Source organism: Sylvia atricapilla, chromosome 11, assembly GCF_009819655.1.
Source record: "Sylvia atricapilla isolate bSylAtr1 chromosome 11, bSylAtr1.pri, whole genome shotgun sequence".
Classification (NCBI taxonomy): domain Eukaryota; kingdom Metazoa; phylum Chordata; class Aves; order Passeriformes; family Sylviidae; genus Sylvia; species Sylvia atricapilla.
Window position 1 is genome coordinate 12091930 of NC_089150.1, and position 21673 is coordinate 12113602.

General features: G+C 50.3%; 1 protein-coding gene and 1 long non-coding RNA gene across 4 annotated transcripts; one reads left to right on the plus strand and one right to left on the minus strand.

Moving 5' to 3' along the window:
• Positions 1–1026: 1026 nt before the first annotated feature.
• Positions 1027–19636, minus strand: GATA2 (GATA binding protein 2). Of its 2 annotated transcripts, none has more exons than XM_066326680.1 (6): positions 19416–19636; positions 11710–12197; positions 10418–11017; positions 7576–7721; positions 4519–4644; positions 1027–3699 (listed from the first exon to the last, which is right to left on the minus strand). In XM_066326680.1, exons 2-6 carry the CDS (start codon positions 11936–11938, stop codon positions 3400–3402), a joined length of 1401 nt encoding a protein of 466 aa, XP_066182777.1. In that variant the 5' UTR covers positions 11939–12197; positions 19416–19636; the 3' UTR covers positions 1027–3399. The 2 variants fall into 2 exon arrangements, with proteins under 2 accessions (XP_066182777.1, XP_066182775.1); XM_066326678.1 differs by lacking the exon at positions 19416–19636 and adding an exon at positions 12731–12951.
• On the plus strand, positions 9447–21390 carry LOC136365950 (uncharacterized). Of its 2 annotated transcripts, XR_010744442.1 has the most exons (4): positions 9447–9787; positions 10277–10538; positions 18233–18483; positions 21034–21390. It is a non-coding gene; the product is annotated as an uncharacterized lncRNA (long non-coding RNA). The 2 variants fall into 2 exon arrangements; XR_010744441.1 differs by lacking the exons at positions 9447–9787; positions 10277–10538 and adding an exon at positions 11679–11817.
• The last annotated feature ends 283 nt before the right edge of the window (positions 21391–21673 follow it).

The following is a 21673-nucleotide window of genomic DNA, read 5'->3' on the forward strand; positions in this document are numbered from 1 at the left end:
ATGGAGAGCTTCTGCAACTCCATGGTATTCACAAGCAGGGTTTGCAACCAGGGCTGGGCAGGAGGCTGCAGGGGGAAAGAGAAGCACTGCTAGAAAGGGCTGGCATTTATACACACACACACATGCTGAAAAGGGAACCCAGGTTATTTTTTTCCTTAATGAGTAGAATTGTCCTCAAACTGGTTCCCACAGGCCGTCAAAGGAGGAAACCCAAAATTCATTAGTTTTCTTGAAAAGTTACAGTAGCAGCAGCAATGCCCACCCTACACATGGCAGGGTGACTTTGCAAGACTTTGCTTCACTTTGTAAAGCCCCAAGGGGTTCCTTGTGTGGGTAAAACTTGACTGAATTTGAAACTCGACTGTGTGATGAAAGCAGCTGCAAAGTTTTGGTCATGGAAGATCTGTTTGGTAAGCACTTTTCTCCATCCTCACGTGCCAGTCCATGTGCACACCTCCCTGCATCAAGGGCTGCAGCCCTCTTTCCCAGGGCAGCACTGAGCAGCTCTAGGCTGGCCATCTCCCCTTGCTCCTTTCACACCACTGACAATGACAAATGGCAAGAAACAGGTTTCCAGGTGGAGAGCACTCCTTTGGAGAACTTTCCCTGGTCTAATACAGGTCCTGCCTTGAAATCCATTAAGCAGATGTCCACTTTTCTACGTTTGCAGTGCTTTTAAAATGTGTTTTTCATGTAAAAGTATTTCTCCAAACATTTTAATAAATGAATCAACACCAAAAAAAATTTCAAGAGAAACCACAGATCATAGTCTACCATGTGGCTACTGCATCAAAATTTAAACTAGCTTAGAAACTTAGGCTGGAGAATGAGCTTTTGTGCCTGTGCTTCTACTACTAAATCATTCTTTAACTACCTTTTTTTGTCCTACCCTGTTAGGTTTTCAAAATATCAACAGACTGCTCTGCATAAAGTATAAGCTAATAATTCTACTGGCAACAATGGTAATAATTTTTCTTTTGTCCCTACTAGAAGCAGCTTTTATGACATGAAGCAGGACACAGGTAGTTTCACAAAAAAGGTATTTATTATTCTTAGCAATATTCACCTTGAAGGAATATGAGGAAAGCATACACTTTTTACAGACAATATATAAACATGTTGTACATAATTAACAATAATTTAGTTCACTAATCCAAAAATAAGCAAAAATAAAAATTAAAATAAAAACAGAAAATACTGAAGAATTTTTTTATGCTGATACAAGTACAAAATAATTTAAATCTCAACTGCCGTTGTCTATGCTGCAGTGACTGACAATATATTGCACTTTGTCAACTGTATCAGTAATCCCTGTCTTTCACCCACATCCCTTCCCCTCTGCCCAAATCCTACAGAAATTTGAGTTGGGTACAAATAATATACAACTGTACCATTGTAAGAGGTAAAAAGTAAAAAGGACCTAATTTTTTACCTCAGTAGATTAAAAATTCTTATGATTTCTCCCAACCAATTTAGTTTCCCATTTATTTCCACTTCTTTACAAAGTGCACCTATATGCCTATGCAGACCAAAAAAAAAGGAGGAAAGCAGGATTTTCATGGCTGCTTGGTTCTTAATTATAAAATACTAGAATTACAGGTTTTAAAAAATTTACATACATCCATTTTTTGTTTCATTCTGTTTTTTTCTTTAAAGCAGGACTTTCGCAGTAAAAATACAATTTGGCTTGATTTAAAAAAAAAAAAAAAAAAAAAAAAAAAAAATAAAAAAAAAACCAAAAAAAAAAAATTAAAAAATTTAAAAAATAAAATAAAAAGCTTGTCACAGAGTTAAGCTTACGTGGTTTACATTATCAAACCCCTCTGTTCATTGGGGCATTTTAATCAGAAGTATACCTAAATATGTACACTGCATGTTATACTGGAGCTTGTGTTTACGAGAGGCATCAGATCATAACAACCAATAGAATACACTTCACATCGGCAATAGCTTTGTTTTCAGTCATTTACATACAATATGGTTTAATAATGGGAGATTCAAATTTTTTTTTTTTTTTTTTTTCTTTTCTTCTTTTCATATAAAATCCACCACGGAAAACAGACGTTCCCCTTGGAACGATGCTTTCCCTCAGCTGTCTCTGTGTCTGGGATTTGACGGATGTGTGAAGCTCAAACTGATTGTCTTTTTTCCCCTCTGCAGTGATCTCAGCCTCATTTCTGCCCTTCCTCCCTGTGAAGTCCACCAGGGCCTGAATGCCTGAGACAGCATGCGCTGGCTGCGTGTGGATGTGGTGGCCACACTGCCCAAAGTTTACCCAAGCAGCTAATCTGCATTTTTAAGCGACAGCTGCCAACACAACAGAACAAAATGCTTCAACCTCTAAAGTCTGCGAGCAGGATGGTTTTTGTGCCCCATTATATTTTTGGCTGTGCTAGAACTTATACAGGCATTTACAAAAATTTTGTTGCAGCTATCACCCCTTGCTAGTGCAGGATTGCCTTCCCCAGAGTTTTTTCCCAACCATTTATCTGACCTACGTTGTCTGGTTTGAGGAACAAAAGGGTAGTTGGGAGAGGGGCTCTTTTTTTAAATAAATCTTTCATGTTAGGGAGAAGAATGAAGATTGTGTCAAAATAATCACCATCTTGGGCATATTAAAATCCCGTATTACAGCTACATTTTTGCTTTGTTCCTCGCCCTCGCAATTTTTTCCCCCTTCTTAGTAACTTTGGTATGGAAGATAGATGGAGCTAATCCAAGAGGGCTGTTGAGTGCATTTCCCCTGTCCTTGTTTTGAAGGTAGCTTTTCTTACAGGGTAGCCATTGCAAATGACAGCACAAAAACATGCAATCAGAGAGGTTGAGGCTTTTTGTGGAAAACAAAATAAATATGACTTTGTGTCTGATTTTAAAAATTACAGTTTAATAAAGATGCCCTTTTCTTTTTTTTTTTTTTTCTTTTTCCTTTTTTTCTTTTTCCGTTTTTTTCTTCTTTTTTTCCCTATCCCAAATAAAGTCCGCAATAGAAATCCAGCATGTCTGGCTTCCAGCAAGCCAATTCCATCCCGGGAGGCTGCTTATATCTCTTTACAATATTCACAGTAACAACAAAGAGAGAAAGGAAAGCCAGTTCCAAGCCTCCTCCTTCAGCTTCTGCCATCTTTTGCTTCCTGCTGGACCGTTAAGTATCAAACTGGTGAGCTCTTTTTTTTTTATACCTGAGGGGGCAAAGTGCATTACAGGCACCACTACACATTTTTGCAGAAGACCCATCATTTGCAAGGTTTTAGTCCAGCATTAAGAGCTAAACCACATGGGAGCAAAGGTCTCCTTTTGCCATCCCTACATTCTCCTCTTGGCAGAACAGTCTCACTTGGTGTCATCTTAGGCAAAGTCCCATGTTCTTAGTATCTGGATGGGTCTCTTGGTCTTCAGGTTTTATCCCATGGCTGTTACCATGCTGGATGGGTGTGGGTGTCCAAATGAGATGCTGGAAGATGGGTGGATGGGGGTAGGTGTTGGTAGGATGTGTCCCGAGTGGCTGAAAGGGGGCAAATGCCCCATGGGTGCCATGTGACTGGCAAGGGCAGCAGCACTGAAGGGAGACGACTTCTCCTGCATGCACTTGGACAGTTCCTCAAAACACTCAGAGCCTTTCTTGCTTTTCTTTGATTTGTTGGACATTTTCCTGTTCCTGGTCTGAATTCCTTCCTTTTTCATGGTCAGAGGCCTGTTCACCTGCAAGAAATGAGAAAATGAGGCTCATGCAGACAGAATGACCTTATTGTGCAAAAATGAAAATATTTGGACAGCCCCCATGTGTTTTTCCTGGATGGAGACCTTTTTCTGGCCAAAAAAATAGTGTTTCTCTCTGCAGAAGTTGTTTATATTGATTTGTTTAATAAAACCACAGACACAAAAAAACCCTAGACATGAAAAATAAATTGAACTGAATTTGGCAGCTGATGACTCTTTTTCCCGTAGGCTTACCCTCAGTCCTCATTAATTTCCTAGCAGAAGATCAAACTAGGAGGCACACGCTGACCCAAATTCAGTCCTGAGGCATAAGCAATCTTGTACCAGTAACCTCTGTTACATACAGTGTAAATAACGTTCCGATGTATTAAGTGTTCCTGATTAGGATTAATTTCTTATAAAAAAATAAAATAATACAACAAAGCCTTAGATACAAATAAATTTTTACAAGTCAAGACGAAGATAACCCATCAGGATTAATTTTTGCACAGAGCCCATTCCAAATCTGTTTCTGGAGGGAACGGCACACAAAACCCACTTAGTTAAAACCAAGTGTGGCAGCTCTATTTTGCCTGATTTGCCCAAGCGTTAGAAGCCAAGCTAATACATTGTAATGTCACTGAACTTAGCATCACTATGCTGACAAAGAACGGCTGTCACTTCCCAAGGGAACCTTAGAGACGGGGGAAGGAATAAAACAACCAAACCCCTGAAACCAATAAAAGCCTAGTGTACACCATGCAGTTAAGACATCAATTCACACTAAGCAAGCAGTGACACATGAGATGAGTAAATACTCACATTGTGCAATTTATAGTAGAGTCCACAGGCATTACAAACCGGGTCCCCGTTTGCATTACGTCGCCATAAGGTCGTGGTGGTTGTCTGACAGTTGGCACAACAAGTCCCTGCTCTCCTGGCCGCTGACTAACCAAAAGAAAAAGAAAATTAAAATGCATCACCAGGTGGAAGAACATCGTGAGAAAGGTCAAATTGGACTCAGTATCTAGTTAGGGGAGAACTTGTTATTAAGATTTTACAAAGCATCAGGGCTGGAGGAAAGTTGCTGTCAGTTTAAAGTTTTATGGACATTATCTTTTGTTTAAATTTAAATATTCTCCTATGCAAACTTTTAAGCTCCATAGCATTCTGTGTGAAAGGGAAGTAAGGGGAGAAATAATGAATCTCAGATTCCACAAACAAAAATTTTAGAGGGGGAAAAATAATCTTGACTTTTTCAAAATTTCACTTTGCAGGATTCTAGAATCATCATGAAAATGCATTTGCCTTTTTCTTTATGACCAGTTTAGTCTGTGCTAATATTGGGACTGGGTTTAAAAACAGGGAATCTTTAAGAATGTTATTTTTACCCCTACTCTGGCCCTTGAAAGGTAGACACAAAAGAAAATGAACCACATTACTTAGCTGGGTGCAGTATTTATCAGAGGCATCACTGAAAATTCAGTTTACATTTACAAGTGACTTTCTTTACATATTTAGCAAACCAAATTTCATGTCTTGCAGCAATGATTCCGCTGACCACCCCCCTGCCCTGCCTGCCTGCCACCTCTGTCCCTACTTAGTTCCAAGCCCCCAAACAACTGTCTTAAAATTAAACAAAACTACCAAAAATAATCCACCACCCATTCTTAAAACTATTGTTCTGCTGAAACCAAGGTGAGGGGAATGAAAAATGCCCAACCATTCACCCACCTCCCAAAACAAGAACAGGAAAAGTAGAACAGCAGGCACCTGTGATTCCTCAACGGGCCCTTGTCTAGCAGACCCCACGATAAAGTGTCCTTTGTGCATGGACACTGACGTATAAAGTGTTGTGGACAGACAGATTTCGGAAAATTATTTTGTATTAGAAACCTTCAGCCCTGCCTCTAGAAGTAGTCAAAATATCAAGTCCATTTTGTGCTACTGAATTAATGCTGAGGACTCAGTGTTTTCTTAAACTGTAGTACCAATCGTGGTCGTTCCCCTGGGGCCTTGCTTCCTGGATATTTCTGCCATTAGCCGTGGACAGCCATGGGGCGAAGCAGCGGCAAAGCTCACAGCAATGCACAGGGCATCTCCCTGAGCACGGTGCCAGTCCGAGGGCAGTGGGATTCCCAGAGAACTCGGTGTGCTTCCCTGCCTGTCAGCCCCAGTGGGGAGCAGGCGCCGCTGGAAGCGCAGCTCGGCCCTTCACCAAAGAGAAGCGCAGGGTTCTGTTCTCACTCGCTCCTGATTTATGCCATGGCCCTCTGCAACTTTCCCAAAGCTGATGGACAGTTCAGCAGCTTTAGGCAAAGAATCAGGCCCTCAGAGACTTATATATTTCGGTGCCTTACTTGCCTGTGAGAACAGGCCAAAGGCAGAAAGAGGGGGTACCCCCTGCTGCAAATGCACTCATGCAACTCAAACACAATTAATGCCAGACGTCCAAATGCTGATGTTATTAATACGATCACTTTGCTATTGCATGGCAGATTAACAAATTCCCAAAGATGGCCACCTCCTCTCTCCCACAATCAAGTAAACTACAGTGGAAAAAGGAGCAATAAACAAAGCTATAAATCAATTAAAACAAAACGAAACATTTAAACAGCTAAGCTCGAAAAGAAAACCTCTGTAGTGCCCCCCAAACCCTGCACAGTGAGCTAAGTTTAACAGTCTCCCAACACACTGGAAGGTGGAGACCTATGTTTGCATATTTGAGATAGCTTACTGATACTTAACTATGCTACTTAACTCTATGGCCTGTCCCATTCAGTCTGGAAAGCACTTGAGCTTGAGAGGCTGATAATGTTACACTGTTGTCTTAACATTTTTCTATACCTCAGTCTCTTTAGAAAGCAAGTCATTAGAAGCTTGCATAGCTGAAATTCTGACTCAGAACAGAAATCTACTCTATCTCATCCCAGTGTTAGAGCCGAAATTTTCTGCTTTCTAAACCTCACTGATATTTGCCCACGAATAGCTAGGATACTTAGGCACCATAAATCACAAAGCTCAAAAAAAAAAAAAATTTATTATTCTTAGCATTTTACGCATTATTTGCAGAGTAGAGTGTATTAGAAATTTCAAAACAGCAAGCATGACTGGCAAGGCTTGCCTATAGAAACTCTCTAAAGCTTTTAGAGTCAGGAAACAGATACACAAAGTTTCATTATCTTTAACGTACAGATATCCGGATAGGAAACTACTACCAGGAGCTTAGAAAGGGCTCTTTTTTTTTTTTTTTTTTTTTTTTTTAATCAGTCAAATGAAAATACGAAGTATAGGCGACTCCATGGAAAAATAATACTGTTTTTTTTAAACAGTAGGGGATTGTCTGGGGAGGGAACCAACATTAATATTGCCAGAGAATATAAGAGTGAAAATTACTTCATGGCTTTTTTATAAATAATTTTTAAGTAGGGAGCAGTAGCTTTGATTCATCTGATTTGTTTTGCTTTTCTGGAGCTGGAACTTTTTTTAGTACATGGTGGAGGACATTCATGCTCATAACTCTTTCGCTCCCAGTGTGTGCCCAAACAGTCCCAAGAGGCCAAGTAATTGAGGAATTAAATTAAAAGCTGTCATCTGAGGACAAACAGGGAGAAGGACACACGATATCCCGCATGCATTGTGAGCAGCAGGGAGGCTTGGGGCAGCTCGGTGGTCGGGAGGGCTGGAGGGGGGAGATGTGCCCGAGGCACAGCGGTGACCTCGCCGGGGGAAGGGGGTGGGGGTGCGACTGTCACCCGGGGTACAGTACAGCTCGCTTCCACGCAGGGACAGAGCAGATAGGAGGCACGATTGACTCGTGCCTGTGTGTGGTCCCGCTGCTTCATTTATCCCCAGACTCAGAAGAATAAAGACACCTACCAGCCTTCGCTTAGGTTTAATGAGAGGTCGGTTTTGACCGTTCATTTTGTGGTAGAGCCCGCAGGCGTTACACAGGTAGTGCCCGGTGCCGTCTCTTCTCCAGAGAGGGGTAGCAGTGGCTCCACAGTTCACACATTCTCTGCCTTCTAAATGGAAACACAAAGAAGACAGATTTCTTTCTTTAAAAAGAGATTCACAAAATCTTTTTGCATTGTCCTTTAAGCATTTTTCAGAAGTCAAGTCAGTGTGTTAATTCTGTTGATTAAGCACAACCAGACAGCAGTGACATCTACAATACAGGCAGCAAGGAGGACTTCAGTGTTTCAAGAGCTCCCGGACTCCAGCGAGTATTTTATGTCATGGTCAGGAATAGGCAGCGCTCTCTGCAAGGTGAGGAAGAGTGACACTTATTGTGTCAGATGGAAGTTATCGTTTCAGCAAGAACTCCCTCAGTCTTCACTGGGCACTACTCCCCTCCCATATCTGTTGCACTCCGGTGGTGAAATCCTGTGTTCCCCTGCCACAAAAACACGCGTACATATGCGCTCAAACGCACACACTTGCAAACACACAACACGTTAAAGAGAGAGTCAGAGGAAGAGGTTTTCTAGAAATAAATCTAAGCAAAAAGACTCAAATTCTGCTCTTTCTTTTTTGTTGCAAATGTTACAGAATGAGAAAGTAGAGCTGAGCAGACTGGAATTGGATACAGAATACCAGAGTTTCAGTTATGATTTTATGCTAAAGGCATAAAAACACTGTTAATGCTGTTCTTTGATAAAGTAAGTTTCACTAGACATTGCTGTAAAAAACAGGCTTGAGTGCTTTTCTGTTTCTATGTTCTTTCAACAATTCAGCTTGAATTTGGTAGGGAACAGTTTACCTTCATTATTAGTTTTAGTGCATTATTAGTGCAATATGGTAAACATGGCATTGTAGAATGGCTGCATTAAATAAAACACAACGTGTAAATCCTAGATATCTGTTTCTGCATCAGAAAGCTTCCTGCTGAAAGCTCATTTGCCTTGGATGGTTTGAGGGCAAGTCTGCTCAATATAGAAATCTCTCTTGATACCGTTTATGCAAATCCTAAAGTATTTAACTGAAAAGGAAATTCTTTTTGCTAATAACTGAAGCAGACCATGTTGAGTTCAGCGGGGCTTGTGTCTGCTTTAATCTAGGGAGTGGGTAACTTTTAAACAACAGTCTAGAGTGAAAAATGAGGGGAGCTCTGCGGCACTGCATTTGTAGCTTTTGTCCCTCCTAAGGGCAGGAAGCTGCAGGAGTCGTCTTGTCGTTGAGTCTTAGTTTTCCTACAAAAACACTGAGTGGTCACGAACTTTCCCCAGTCCCTTGCACTGGGAGCTCCCTTACGGGGCAGGGGGCGGGGGGGCGAAAGAAGCATCTGTAAAACAAAAGAAAAAAGGTCCTTGCTTCCCCCATGTAAAAATCATCGGCAGCTATGGGACAAAAATTTTTAAAAAAGCTACTCAGGATTCCTCTGTCTTTAGAGATCTGGATGTTGAACCAGTTTCCAAACTCAGGAGGTTTGGGCTACCCATTGCCTTTAGTTTCTCTTCCACGCACCACCTAAAAATACATACACATAGTAACAACTGCCTGGAAATAGCAGCAGAGAAAGAATGTATTTTTCCTCTCCGAGAAATCATTTGAAACAGTACTGATGAGCTTGTAAAATACTTGGTATTTTTGTTGCAAAAGTCATAAGAGATCACATTTCTAAATTATTGTCTACTTAAATAAAAACATGTCATGTATTCATAAGCAAATATGTTCAATGGAATACATATGCAAGTGCCTATATGGCCATTTATTTTCAAAGGGCTGTCTATATTCAGCCCAAATATATTGCAGTTAATTTCCTTCCATTGGTTATGAGAGTGTTAAACCAAGAAGGTCAGTAGAATTACATAAATTGTCATAATTTGTGTCTAGCTGTATAACTACTGTGATGCCAAAGTGGGGTTAAAACTTTGTTCATCACCAGATATACAGATTTAGGACTGCACTTTTAGAAGAAATGCAAGGAAGGGTTGTGAACATGGGAAAAGTCTGCAGGCAGTCGTTTGGAAGCAGAGATAGGACTGATTCAGGGTAAAAAAAATAATTTAAAAAATGGGTGGAGTATTTTCTAGTTAAAGTTAGGCTGGAGTAAGTGAGCAGTGACTGGACACCTTAGTCTTTTGCATTGGTATGTAAACTATATTTGAACTTCTGCTCTTTTAAAATGCAAAGGGGAAAAGGCCCTTTGCGATCTGAAGGGGACAAGGCAGGAAGTTTCGCTTTCATCTTGCCCGGGGGCCTTGGGTGGTGTTAATGGAAAGACGTGGAAATTATGGGGGGGAGAAATACCTATGGCTGGAATATCCCCGTGTGTCATCCATGGGGGTTTGCCTGACTTGAGGGAGCAGGGTCGAGCCTGAGCCCCTCGGGAGCCTAAGGCCTGCTTTTCTCCGACTAAAAGGGTTCGGGTTTCTTTCTCCATATAAATCCCTCTTTGTACAACGCGGTCTGCTGGCTCAGACTGCCCTGGTCCCGTGCCCCGCGGGCCCTTCGAGTGCCCTGCGGCCAGCGCCTGCCTGCATTGGAACCCAAGAGGAGCCCAGTCCAAGCTCCATCTCCTACTTTTAAAAACCCAGAAAAGCAGAACCAAGCAGTCACCTGTTGCTCTGTCCCGAAGGGGGCCAGCACAAGCACCCAGCCTCGCAGCAGCCCGCACCCTCACCCCGACAGCAGGCGCAGCCACCAGCGCACGAAGCCGCGGGAGCGCGGCCTTTCCAGCCCCGGACGCGGCGGGAAGGCCACGCGGTGCGACACTTACCCGAGCAGGACCTGGCCTTGCTCCGCGGCTTGGGGGTGAAGCTGGACGCGGGGCCCCCCAGAAAGCTGCCCGGGTGGAAGAGGCTGCTGCTGTAGTCGTGGGCTGCCGGCACGTAGGACGGGTAGGTGGGGATGGGGTGGTGGGTAGAGGGCTGGGCCCCCATACTGGTGAGGCTGCTTCTGAGTGGGCTGGCACTCTCCATCTTCATCCCCTCCGACAGCGACACTTGGTACTTGATGCTGTCTTTGTCCTCCTGCCGAGCCCCGGCGGAGGAAGAAGGGGAGGCAGCGCTGGTGGAGTTTGGGTCTGGGGACACTTCCTTGGGAGGGGTCGGGGGGAAGCCGAAGAGGTGGGAGCCGGAATGCGAGGCCGGGGTGAGCGAAGACACGGAGGCGGTGCTGGAGGTGCTGCTGCCCGGGTACACCGAGATGGCCCCAGGCGCTCCGGCCGCCGAGGGGTGCAGGGGTGTCTTGGTGAAGGGGCTGACGGTCCAGGGGTTGTGGTGATGGGCAGACAGTGCCGCCTTGCTGCTGTCCAGCCAAGGGATCCCGGGGCTGTGGATAAGATGAGGCCGGCACATTTGACTCCCGGTCAGGCGGGCTGTAGAAACACAAGATCGTTTGGGGTCAGCTTGGGGCGGCTCAGCCCGGAGCGGCTCCGGGCAGACCCCAGCTCCCCGTGGCTGGGCAACTCCTCGGTCTACGGGCAGCCGGAGGGAAGGCGGCCGCGGGAGAGGCTTCACAACCCGGGGAAGTGCAGCCAGGCTGGTGCTGCAGCCTCTTCGCCCTGTCCCATCTGAGGGAGATACCGGCCAGCCCGGCCAGCAGGAGCAAAGGGAGCAGGAGAGGGACTCAGGCAATCGCTTTCCTCCCACCCCATTCCTGGGAAAATGCAGCAACCCCCTTTCTGCTCTATCTTTCTGAGCTGCCGTAACGCTCTCTCTTCGGCTCCTAAAAACACCCTAAATAAAATCCATCGCCGGTTTGAATCGGTTTGTATTTTGCATCCGGGAAGTAGCCGTGTCTGAGAAGTTTTAGCCCGTGCGCACACTGTTTCCCCTTCCTCTCTCACCTCCCCCCTTTCTTTCCCTCCCCTCCGCTAGTCCTTGGTTATCCCTAGGGTTAAAATCCACTCGTGCCTGCTGTGCTGACTGTCTATCCTGCTTTCGATCTCCTTTTCCCCGGCTCCGACACACCGAAGCGGCCCCGAGTGAAACTTCTCACCCCCGCGCAGGCCACCCTCGGCCGGAGCTGTGCCGAGACGGCGGGAAAGGGGCCGGGGGACTGATTTACCGTGTGCCTGGCTGTAGGAGACCCTGGCCCGGGCATGGGCGGAATTGGCGTAGTAAGGGTTGCCCTGGGAGTCCAGGTGGTTGAAGAAGACGTCGACTTCATCCGGAGGTAGGAGCTGCGCTGGTTCCATGTAGTTGTGAGCCAGCCCGGGGTGGTGGCTATCGGGGTGCTGCCCGTTGAGCACGGCGTGGTGGGCCATCCAGCGAGGCTGATCCGTGGCCACCTCCATGGCCTTGGCCCTCCCCTCTCACCCACCCCCAGGCCAGGAGCGAGCGGCGCTCGGTGGGGGTGGGGAGTGCCGCTCGGGGGGTCGCTTTTGACACTGCCTGGTGGGTTTTAAGAGATTAGGGTGGCTTTTCTTAGAAAGAAAACCGCCGGGTGACTGGAGCGCGCCCTCTGAGGCTTGGGAGAGGACCCCTGAGGTCAGCGTGTCCCTCTGTCAACAAGCGGGTAGCGGAGGCAGGTCCGGGGAAGCGCCAGGGCAGCACCTGTAGGGAGAGACAGGAGGCTTTAGCAGGCTCGGCAGCCCGGGGTGCGCTGCTTGCTGGGCCGGCTCCCGGCCGGCTTCTTTTCCGAGAGGTACATGGATGGGGAGGGGGAAGCAGAGCCCCTCCTCCCTTCCAAAAATATCCTGTCCCCAAATCTCCTTGCCTTGCTCTCTCCCTGCTCATTGCCCCATAAAATAAACAAAGATCCATTTTAAACTCTTAACTAAAAACAAAAAGGGAAAAAGGAGGGGAAAAAAAGGGAAAAAACCGAAAAGGCTTCGTCGTCGTTCCCCCCGCTAGAAACGTCAATAGGAGTTTTTCCAGCTGGCTTCAAAAGCGGGGTGAAAAAGAAAGAACGGCAGAACTAATACGGCGTAGTTCTAATAAGAACTCCAACTGACACAAAAGGAAGAGGGGGAGAAATAGGGAGGAGGTAGAGAAAAAAAAGTGGAGAAGGGTGTTTGAGAAAGCAGCGAGTGCGCCTTGGAAGTGGGGCGGCGACCCCCCCCCCCCCCCCGGGGCCCCACACTTACGCGGCGCGGGAGGCTGGGTGGCGATGAATGCCGGCGTGGAGGATGCGAGTGCAGGAAAGAGGGGGAGAACGGAGGGGGAATAAAAAAAAGCGAAGGAGACGAGGGAGGAAAGGCAGAGCGAGCGCGGGAGGAGCAGAGGAGGTTGGATGGAGGGTGTTACTCAGATGGCAAAGCCGCTGCTCTGGCCGACTCGGTCCCATCCCCGCGCATCCTATATGAGCGCTGGCGCCAGCTGGCCGCGGCGCCGCAGACGGGCCAGGGTGCGCAGGGCCGGCGGCCGGGCCAGCCAATCCCGCCGCCCCACACCGCCCCCAACCGCACCCCCGGCCCCAAACGGAGCCGGCCCGGGGGGGGGGAGCGCGGCAGACCCCCTCCTCCGCCCCCCTTCCCCTGCTCGCAGCATCTCGCCAGGCAGCGCCGTGGGGGCTTTCCCCGCCCGGGCGCTGCACGCCCCTGTGGGGCGGGGACGGCAAAATAGAGGGGGTCCCGCCGGGGAGTGCGGGGATGCGGAGTGGGGAGAGGGCGGGCCGAGCGAAGATGGAGTGCGGGAAAGGGTCGGCGATGGGGTCGACTCCGCCGGGTGCTGCCCCGCCGCCGAGCCGGGACTTCCAGCGCCGCCGCCGGGATGCCCGCGGCTAGAAATCGGCACCGAGGAGACAAATACGATAAAATCCCTTAAATCAGGCACAGTAGCGCGCAGTCGGGAGCGGGACAAACCTCAGCCTCATCACATTAGTTTGAAATAACTGTCTGGATCGGGAAAAAATAATTAAAACAGATAATTGCGAGGCTCCGCGCCGACCCCGGAGACCGACGGGACGAGCAGGGCCCGGGCAGCGGGCTGAGCCGGCTGCGGGGCAGGGACCGACCCTGCCCGCTCCCCGGCCAGTAGCGCTCGGGCCGGACCCGGGCTGGGGTTGGCTGGTGACCCTGGGCCCGGGGAGCGGAGCCGAGTGAGGCCGAGGCACAAGGACGCTGGGACGAGGTACAGTCTTCCCGGTGGGGCTGCGACATCACTAACGCTGTTTTTTCTTTTCCAATCTCACACTTTTTTTCTTAAAATAATTAATAACAAAAGCCAAGCATCACAGTTTTAATATTTGTAATTATTCGTGTGCTTTGGCGCGGGGAGCGGAGGTGCATCCCGAACCAACAGGCGTTTTCTGCGGAGTTTGCGATGCAGCTCAGCGGCAGCAGCCGGGATGCCGGTCTGGCTTCGCCACCCGCGAAGGTGCGGATAAACCGGTCCGCCTTTGGGGCGGAAAATAATAATAATGGGAAAGGCACAAACAACTCCCCGGAGCGCGGCCGGGCTCTTCTGCAGGTCCAGTTTCCCAGGCGCTCCTCTCACGTTCCTCAGCCGCTGCTTTCGGGGGAAAAGGGAAACGCGGATGGCAATCCTTCAACCCTTCTAGCTGGGCGCGCGGCAAGCACACCGCTCCTGCCCGGGGATGGGGCGGGGGCGGCGGGGAGCAGCCCCTCCGCTCGCCGGGCAGCGGCCGCGGCCCCAGCTCGACGGCGCGGCCGGGGCAGGGGGCGCGGGAGCGGCCGGGGCAGCGTGGACTTGCGCCGGGCCCCAGCGGGGGACTGCGGGCGGGGGGAGCGAGGCGGCCCCGAGGATGCTGCGGCTGCAGCTGCCCCCGGGGCCGCCCCCGCGGCGGGCAGCGCTGGGGGTTGGGAGCTGGAGCCGGCCTCCCCCGGCCCGACGGCCCCAGTCACTACGACGCCGGGGCTCTGACGTCACCCGTCACTGCCAAATTCGCCAGGAAATGAACTTTTACAAAATAATAACAATAACAATAATAATGACAGTAATAATAATAAAACTGTTTTTCCTCGCTGCGGAGCACGCCTGGTGGGAGCGACATGGGGCTCCCCTCTCTCACTGTTCCCCCATCACCAGTCGTTGTCCCCCTCTAACCTTCCCCAGGGGACCCTCAGTGCAGCCCCCCGGGGGGAACCCACAGCGCTGCCCGGCGGGGCGGGGGAGCGACGGCCATACCGGGGAGCTAAAGGTTGGCACAGGGGGAGGCGATTATGCTTCTCCCCTTCCCCCTCCGCATACTCTCCTCTGACGCCTCCTCCACCCAAAGCCCGGGTGTCCCGCTCCTCCCGGCCCCCTGACCTCGGGGCTGCGCGGTGGCGCCGGGACCGCGGCGCCCCTCGCCCCCTCCTGCCGCTGCGGGGGGGTCGCCAGCGCTGGGGCCGGGCAGCGGCTCCGCCGGCGGCTGCCGGGCGCGGAAGGGGCGGTGGAGCCGGCTTCTCCCGGGACGGCCTGGTTGGCCCGGGCAGGCCGGGGACAGGCGCTGGGCCGGGCTTGGTGGGAGAGGGGCCGGGGTTTGGGAGGGCAAATGCCCCCCCGCGCTGCGGAGGGTGCCTGGGAGCCTTAGTCCGGAGGTGCCCGGGAGGAAACAAAGCGAAATCAAAATCAAATCAAATCTAACAAAACAAAATAACATAGAATAAAATAAATTATAAAAGGGAAAGTTAAGAGGCAAGAGAAAACCAAGCGAGCTTTCAAAAAACCCGGCTTGTCACTCCGAAGCGATCTTCTTTCTACATGCACCAAAATCACCCAAGTGCCACCCGAAAATGGATTTTTTTTTTTAATGTTCTGAAAGAAAGGTGACAATAAAATAAGCTCGGGCCGCTGAAGGTAGATCCCCTCGGCGCCTCGTTCTACCCACCGCCGGAGGCGCCGGGGCCGTGATGCGCCGTGCCCGGGGAGTCCCGGCCGGTGGAGCAGGGCGGCGGTCAGCCGGGATCACCCGGGCCTCGCCGGCTCCGCTCCCGACCGCACGGAAATCCAGCTCCTCGCTACATGCTTATTAATTAATTTGGATATCTTAATTACTGCTCTCCTGCCATCAGCACGGGGACGCGATTTTGGGGGGGTTTTTTTTGGAGGGGAGGGAGGAGGGAAATGGGGTGGGCTGTTTGTTTTAGACAGGTGATAAAATCGCAGTTAACGAGCTGATAATTCCTTCGTGTTTGTTTTAAAAGACAAATTGTAAAGATTAATCAGGCGGCTTGATTTATGGCGAGGCAGACCCCGGCGCTGCCCGGCCAGGGCTCCCTGAAGCCCCCGTCTCGAGTTACCCGAGGCCCGGCAGGCGAAGGAAAACAAAAGGGGCGAGCGGGTGGCGGCGGCGGCTCCGGCCGCGCCGCTTTGGGACCGGCTTCCCCGGCGCCCGCCCCACCTCCGGGCCGGGGGTCCGGCTACCGACTCCCCGCCGCCGGGTGCTCTCCTCCTGCGGCCGGCGCCTTTCCTCGCACCCACCTCTCGCCTTATGCAACCCCTCCCATTAAAACCCTTTGTAAAATAAATGACCCCTCCAGCAGGGATGAAAGATTTCTGCTGAGAGATCGGCTGAGCTGGGAGACTTCCTAGACGGCCGGCTCGCAGTATGTTGGGGATTTTTTTGGTTTTTTTTTATATACATATATAATTTTTTTTCTTTCTTTCTTTTTTTTTAATCCCCGACGTGTCCTGTTCAGGCGAACCGGGTGCCGGCTCTGCTCTCGGCCGCTCAACGCCCCGGCGGCACGGCTGAGGTTTTTAATTGAATTAATTCACCCACCGGGAGCAACAGCGAACTGCGCTGGCTGCTGGAGGCGACCGGCTTAGCTCCGCTCCGCAGCCCGCCGCTCACACGGCTGGTTAAGCAGCTCTTCCCTCAATTTTCTGCCAAAGCTTCCCGGGAGAGGATCCGTCCGGGCCCTACTCCTTCACCCCGCGCCTGCCAACCCCCTTTTACCTTCTTTCTCCTCTTCTTCCCCCGGGCACTACGGGGTCTGTTTCATTGACTTTTAAATTATTATTTATTTATTGCTGTTGCAATTTATTTTTTTTTTCTCTTTTAATAAGGGAGCTTTCCCAGATCTGGAAGCACAACTGGTTATTTTGGTTTGATTGACAAGTGATGTCATATCGTTAAGGGAGGAGGGAGACGACAACATGTTTTAGCAACAGTTAGTAGTGCCATGTGACAGAGTTGACACCTATTCTTGGGCAGAAGAGAAGGCAGAAGACAAATAAGCCGGCGCCGCACACGGACCATTTATTTACATGTCTGGAGAGGGGATACTTCCTCTTTTTTTCCCGTTCATCCCGGGTGTTTGGATCTGGGAAAAATCGTACCTGAGGAGAACCCGCAGACCCCAGGGCAAGTTCCTCCAGACTCCCTTTCCTGGGGTGCCCCCGGCGGCCCCCCGCGGGCCACACTGTCCCCGGGCGAACGGAGACCTGGGGGTCGAGACCTCCCGTGCAGCATCGCCCCGCTGCCTCCCCGAGGTGCAGCCCACAGGCGCAAGCAGGGAGGGCGAGGAAAACTCCGTGAAAATAAAGAAGAGGGAGAGAAGAACTCAGTGCTTAGCACCGCCCGGGGCCGCGGCGCTCCCGGGGCCGGCGGGCAATGTGCGAGCCGCGGGGAGGGGGCTGGGAGAGCCTGGGGGGCGTTCCGCAGGTTGGGGAGCTGCCGGCTCTGGCAGCGGCTCCCACCCGCCCGCAGGTAGGAGGCCCGGACAACCGGTCCCTGTGAACAGCCCCCCGCCACCCGTCTCGGGTATATTTCCTTGGATTTTTTTGGGGGGAAAGAAAATTCTTGCTTTCTGCCTTAAAAAAAAAAAAAAAAAAAAAAAAAAAAAAAAAAAAATCTACAGTGTTTTCGGCCCTCTGGTCGTGTCTCCGTTTTGCTTTTCTTCTCCCCCGGCTCCCCCGTCCTGTGTTACTACCACGTATTAATGGCTCCTGACAGGGTTATAAAGTGACAGTTACCTCGTAACCACAAGACCCTTACTTAAACTGCATTAAGAAAAACCAAACCAAAACAAAAAGAAAAACCAAAAAAAGCCCCTAAAAAAAGAGAAAATAATAATTAAAAAAAAAAGCTCGCGAGAGATATGACTAGTGGAATAAATAACTGAAAAATTAATTTTTTTGCTTGTTTTTGTAAAAACGCTATCCCCCATCCCGCAGAGGATTTCTGCGGGGTGTGAACCCCACTGTGGGAACCCTCGGTCCCAGCCTCGCTCCCCACACGCTCCCGCACACGCCTTCACCTGCGCTTTGTCCGCAATTTGCCTGGCGCAGTCCCCCGGCTCGCTAGGCTGCAAAATGAAGGGGAGGAAAAGCCTCAAGCAGACCCCAGCCTGCCCACAAAACCGCTTTTCGTCTAAGTTCGCGCAGAGAAATGCGTGCGTGTGGAAGGGGGAGGTTGCACACGCACATCTTTGTCCAGAAAAAGGTGTAATTTTCTTTTTCAGGCACTGCCAGGGAAGATTTCGTTTGCAGGATCTCTCTTTAATTTTATGGGGTGGCGGGGGCTGCTTTGTTTTATTTTGTTTGTTTGGAGTTTTTTTTGATTTTGAGGGGGTTTTTTTTGGGGGGGGGGAAGTTGGGGGATTTTTTGTTTGTTTTTTCTTTCAAGGTTATTTCGGGAGCAGCTGTTGTAGGAGGGAGGAACGAGGCCGACCCCGCAGATTTGATTTGTTTCTCCTCAGGCAAAAGTTTGCTGGAGAGAGACCGACCCGGCACGGTGGACGGGACTCGACTCATGCCGAGCAGCGGGGCTGAGCCAGGCCGGAGCTTAGACTTCCGAGGGAAAAACATTTGTGTTTAATAAAGATGCTCCGTGCGCCGGGGAAGAACAATCCCCGCGACCGAAACTCGCACCCCCTTAGTGAAATCGCTTTTCTTATTGAAATCGCATCAAATCCAGGCAGGCTTCGCTCCTGGTCGCTTCCCTTTTTTGGTTTGGGGGTTTTTTTTGTTTTGTTTTGTTTTATTTTTTTCTTGCCTTCCAGCCTGAGCACCCCAAAGCAAAAGGAGGATAAAGAGGGGAACTTTGCACATAAAAAACAGAAGGGAAAAAAAAGGCGAAGGGGTGAAAGAGTCGGCGGAGAGGAGCGGCCGTGTCCCCGATGTGCCTGGGTAATTTTAAATCATGCAAAGCCCCGTAAAGCTGCCGCACGGGACTGGGACGGGAGGACTCTCCGGCAGGCAGGTGCAGAGAGAGCGGGGCCGGGCCCTGCCGGCTTTCGGGGCAGAACAAACCCTCGCAAGTTTTTTTATTTTTTGTTTTGTTTTGGTTTGGTTTGGGGTGGGTTTTTTTTTTTTTTTGTTTTGGTTGTTTGGTGTTTTTTTTTTTTTTTTTTTTTTTTTTAATGCCCAAATCTGCCAACAAAGGGAGAGAGGAGATAGGATGTAGCTGCGGGGAGGGGACGCAGGGGTCTCTGCACACCCTGTCTCCGGGAAATCTCTGCCTGGCCGCCCTGGGTGAAATGCAACTTTCCAAGATGGAGATTTAAATAATCACCCCAGTGACAATGGGAAAGGAAAAAAAAAAAATCAAAACAACCAACCTCAGATCCAAGCAGGGCCCGGCGGCCCCGCTCCCCGCAGGGTGCGGTGCGGGCAGAGCCCCGCCGCCGGGCAGAGGCGGGGGAGCGCCGCGCTGCCCCCGGGCCGACGGCCGCTGCACCGGGCTCAGCCCGGCCGGCTGGGAGGCGGCAGCCCGGGGGGTCCGGCAGCGCCGGGAACATTTTTTCGTTCTTTACAAATCCTCCTGGATTTACCCCTGGGGAAAACCGCCCCGAGCGAAGCGCTCCCGCAGCGGGACCCGCACCTCGGTGCCGGCAGGGCCGCCCCCGGGCCGCGCACAGCCGCGCTCCCGCGGCGCCTTACCTTGCCCCTCGCCTGTCCTCGTTTTCCTTTCAGTTCTCCGCACGGTGCATAGGAAGTGTCAGTTCTGCTCCTGCGGGGCCGTTCCTGGGGCTCGGGAAGGGTCCGGCCGCCGGAGCCTCCCCGGCTTGTCGCGGCGGAGAGGCGGCTCTGCGCGGGCGGAGGGTGCGCGCAACCCGGCCGAGGGGCTGCCGCCGCGCGCTCTGCTGAAAACTGGCAGCGATTTCGAGCTGAGACCTTTTTTTTTTTCCTCCCTTGCCTCCTTCCCCCCTTCCCTTCCTCCCTCCTCCCTCCCTCTCCTTTCCTCTCTCCCTTCTTTCCCTCCCCTTCTCTCTCTCACTCTCCTGCATTCACGGATGGCACAGCGAGCTACTCTGTATTTATGTACATAATAAGGCAGCTCGTCCCCTCCACTTCATTTGCATCATTACAATATCTGTACAAGCACATCACATTGTCTGTTGCTTGCACCTTTTGTTACGGTTGCTGTCACAGTCTACGCGACTTGACTTTCATATTTTAAATGACTTGATATTATACCAACAACACGCACTCACATCCCAGGCGCAGGGAAACCGGGCTCCGGCACGGCGGGCGCCGCAGCCTCTCCCGAGCCTCTCGCTTCTTCCTCTGATCCCAAGGAAGGTGGGCTGGGGGGAGCCGCTTGGTAGGATCAATTATTCCTATAAATTACTCCTAGTCGTATTAATTTTCTTTCTCTCCCTAGTGAAGGAAATGCTTTGGGAGTCTTGGATTTTTTTTTTTTTTTCATTGACCAGCCTGGTTTTTGTATAACCTCATGTTTCTTCTCACACCTTTCCCTTCCAAATCCAGCCTTTCGGGCTCTGCACCTGCACGTAAGTGAGGTAGCGGAGAAGCTACAAGAGGGACAAGCAGATACTACGCGAGGAGTCGTTGTTATAGCTAGGAATGAGATGGTAAAATACGTATTTTCGTAGAGCACTAAGAAATCCAGCCAGAACGAATGTTTTCGGGAATGTTTGCGCGCCGCAGCCCTGGCTTGGCAGTCCTCACCTGCAGGGTATTTTCCTGCCGGCGGTGTGTGCACGGGGCTGGGGTGCCAAGCGCCCGCTGCCTGCATGGGCTGACGGGCGCCGGGGCCGCGTCCAGTCGGCTCGGGGGGCGCGGCGAGATCCTCCAGAGGGGGGACAGGCGGGACCGCCGCCCGAGGCTGCAGAAAAACCATATTAATACAGAAACAAAGGCCTGACCGACCGGTGGGGGCCCTGCGGGAGGTGGGGGAACGAAATACGGTTCGGGAAGGGAAAGAGAAAAAGTTTCGCGGGAAAGGAATTATCATCATAATGGAGGTAAAAATGTGAGCAGGGAAAAGAGGCGGGGGATCCTATTCTGCTGGCATTTTCTGTCTGTCTTTGTGATATGGTTCGGGGGGAAGAAGGGTCCTTGATATGCGGCAGATAATTCTTATCAGCCCCACGCAGCCCATTTCCAAAGTAAGTGTTTTAATTACTCCTCCTGTATTATCCTTCATCCTCTGAGAGAAGATACATCATCAGATTTATGCAGGGGAAAAATACAAAAGAATGTGGTATTAAAATACATACATACATATATCCCCTCTTTTTTCCCTTGTGCCTAGGAAGAGGGAGACACTGTTGGCAGCCGCGTCCTGGGATCGCCCTGCACGGAACGACTCCAAAACGAGGAACTGTCGCTCAGGCGTAAAAACTACGGGAAAAGTGGGCTTTGAAGGCTTCAGATTTTTCCCCAAGCCGGGTCAGACGGGGGTGTGCCAGCCGGGGGCTCAGGGGGCTGAGACCGGAGCAGTGCCCTCCGAGCCTCACCGCGCTGTGCCTGCTCTCCAGCCGCGCTGTCCCGGGACAGCCGGGGTCACCCCTCCACGTGCCACCAGAGACACTGGGGGTCGGAGGGACTGGGAGTCGCGATTTTCCCCTCATTCCCGCTCGAATAGAAGGATATTTTTCTTTCCCGTTAAGCTTTCGTACTAAAGATGTCATCTGAAAGTCTGGGAGGAAGGAGGGCACCGTGCTCTGCTCTCTTTCTCGGTAACAACCATATTCTGCATATTGAAAAATATGATAGACAGTGGGGGAAGATTTCCTCCCCCATTAAAAATAAAGAAGAAGGAAAAAAAAAAAAAAAAAGAAGAAGAAGAAAAAAACCCCAACCTTTTCAATATTGATTCAACAAAAAAAGAGGGAAAGAATTTTAAAAGAGAAGCAGCAGCACCAGCAGCAAGGAGAATATAGGCTCAGCAG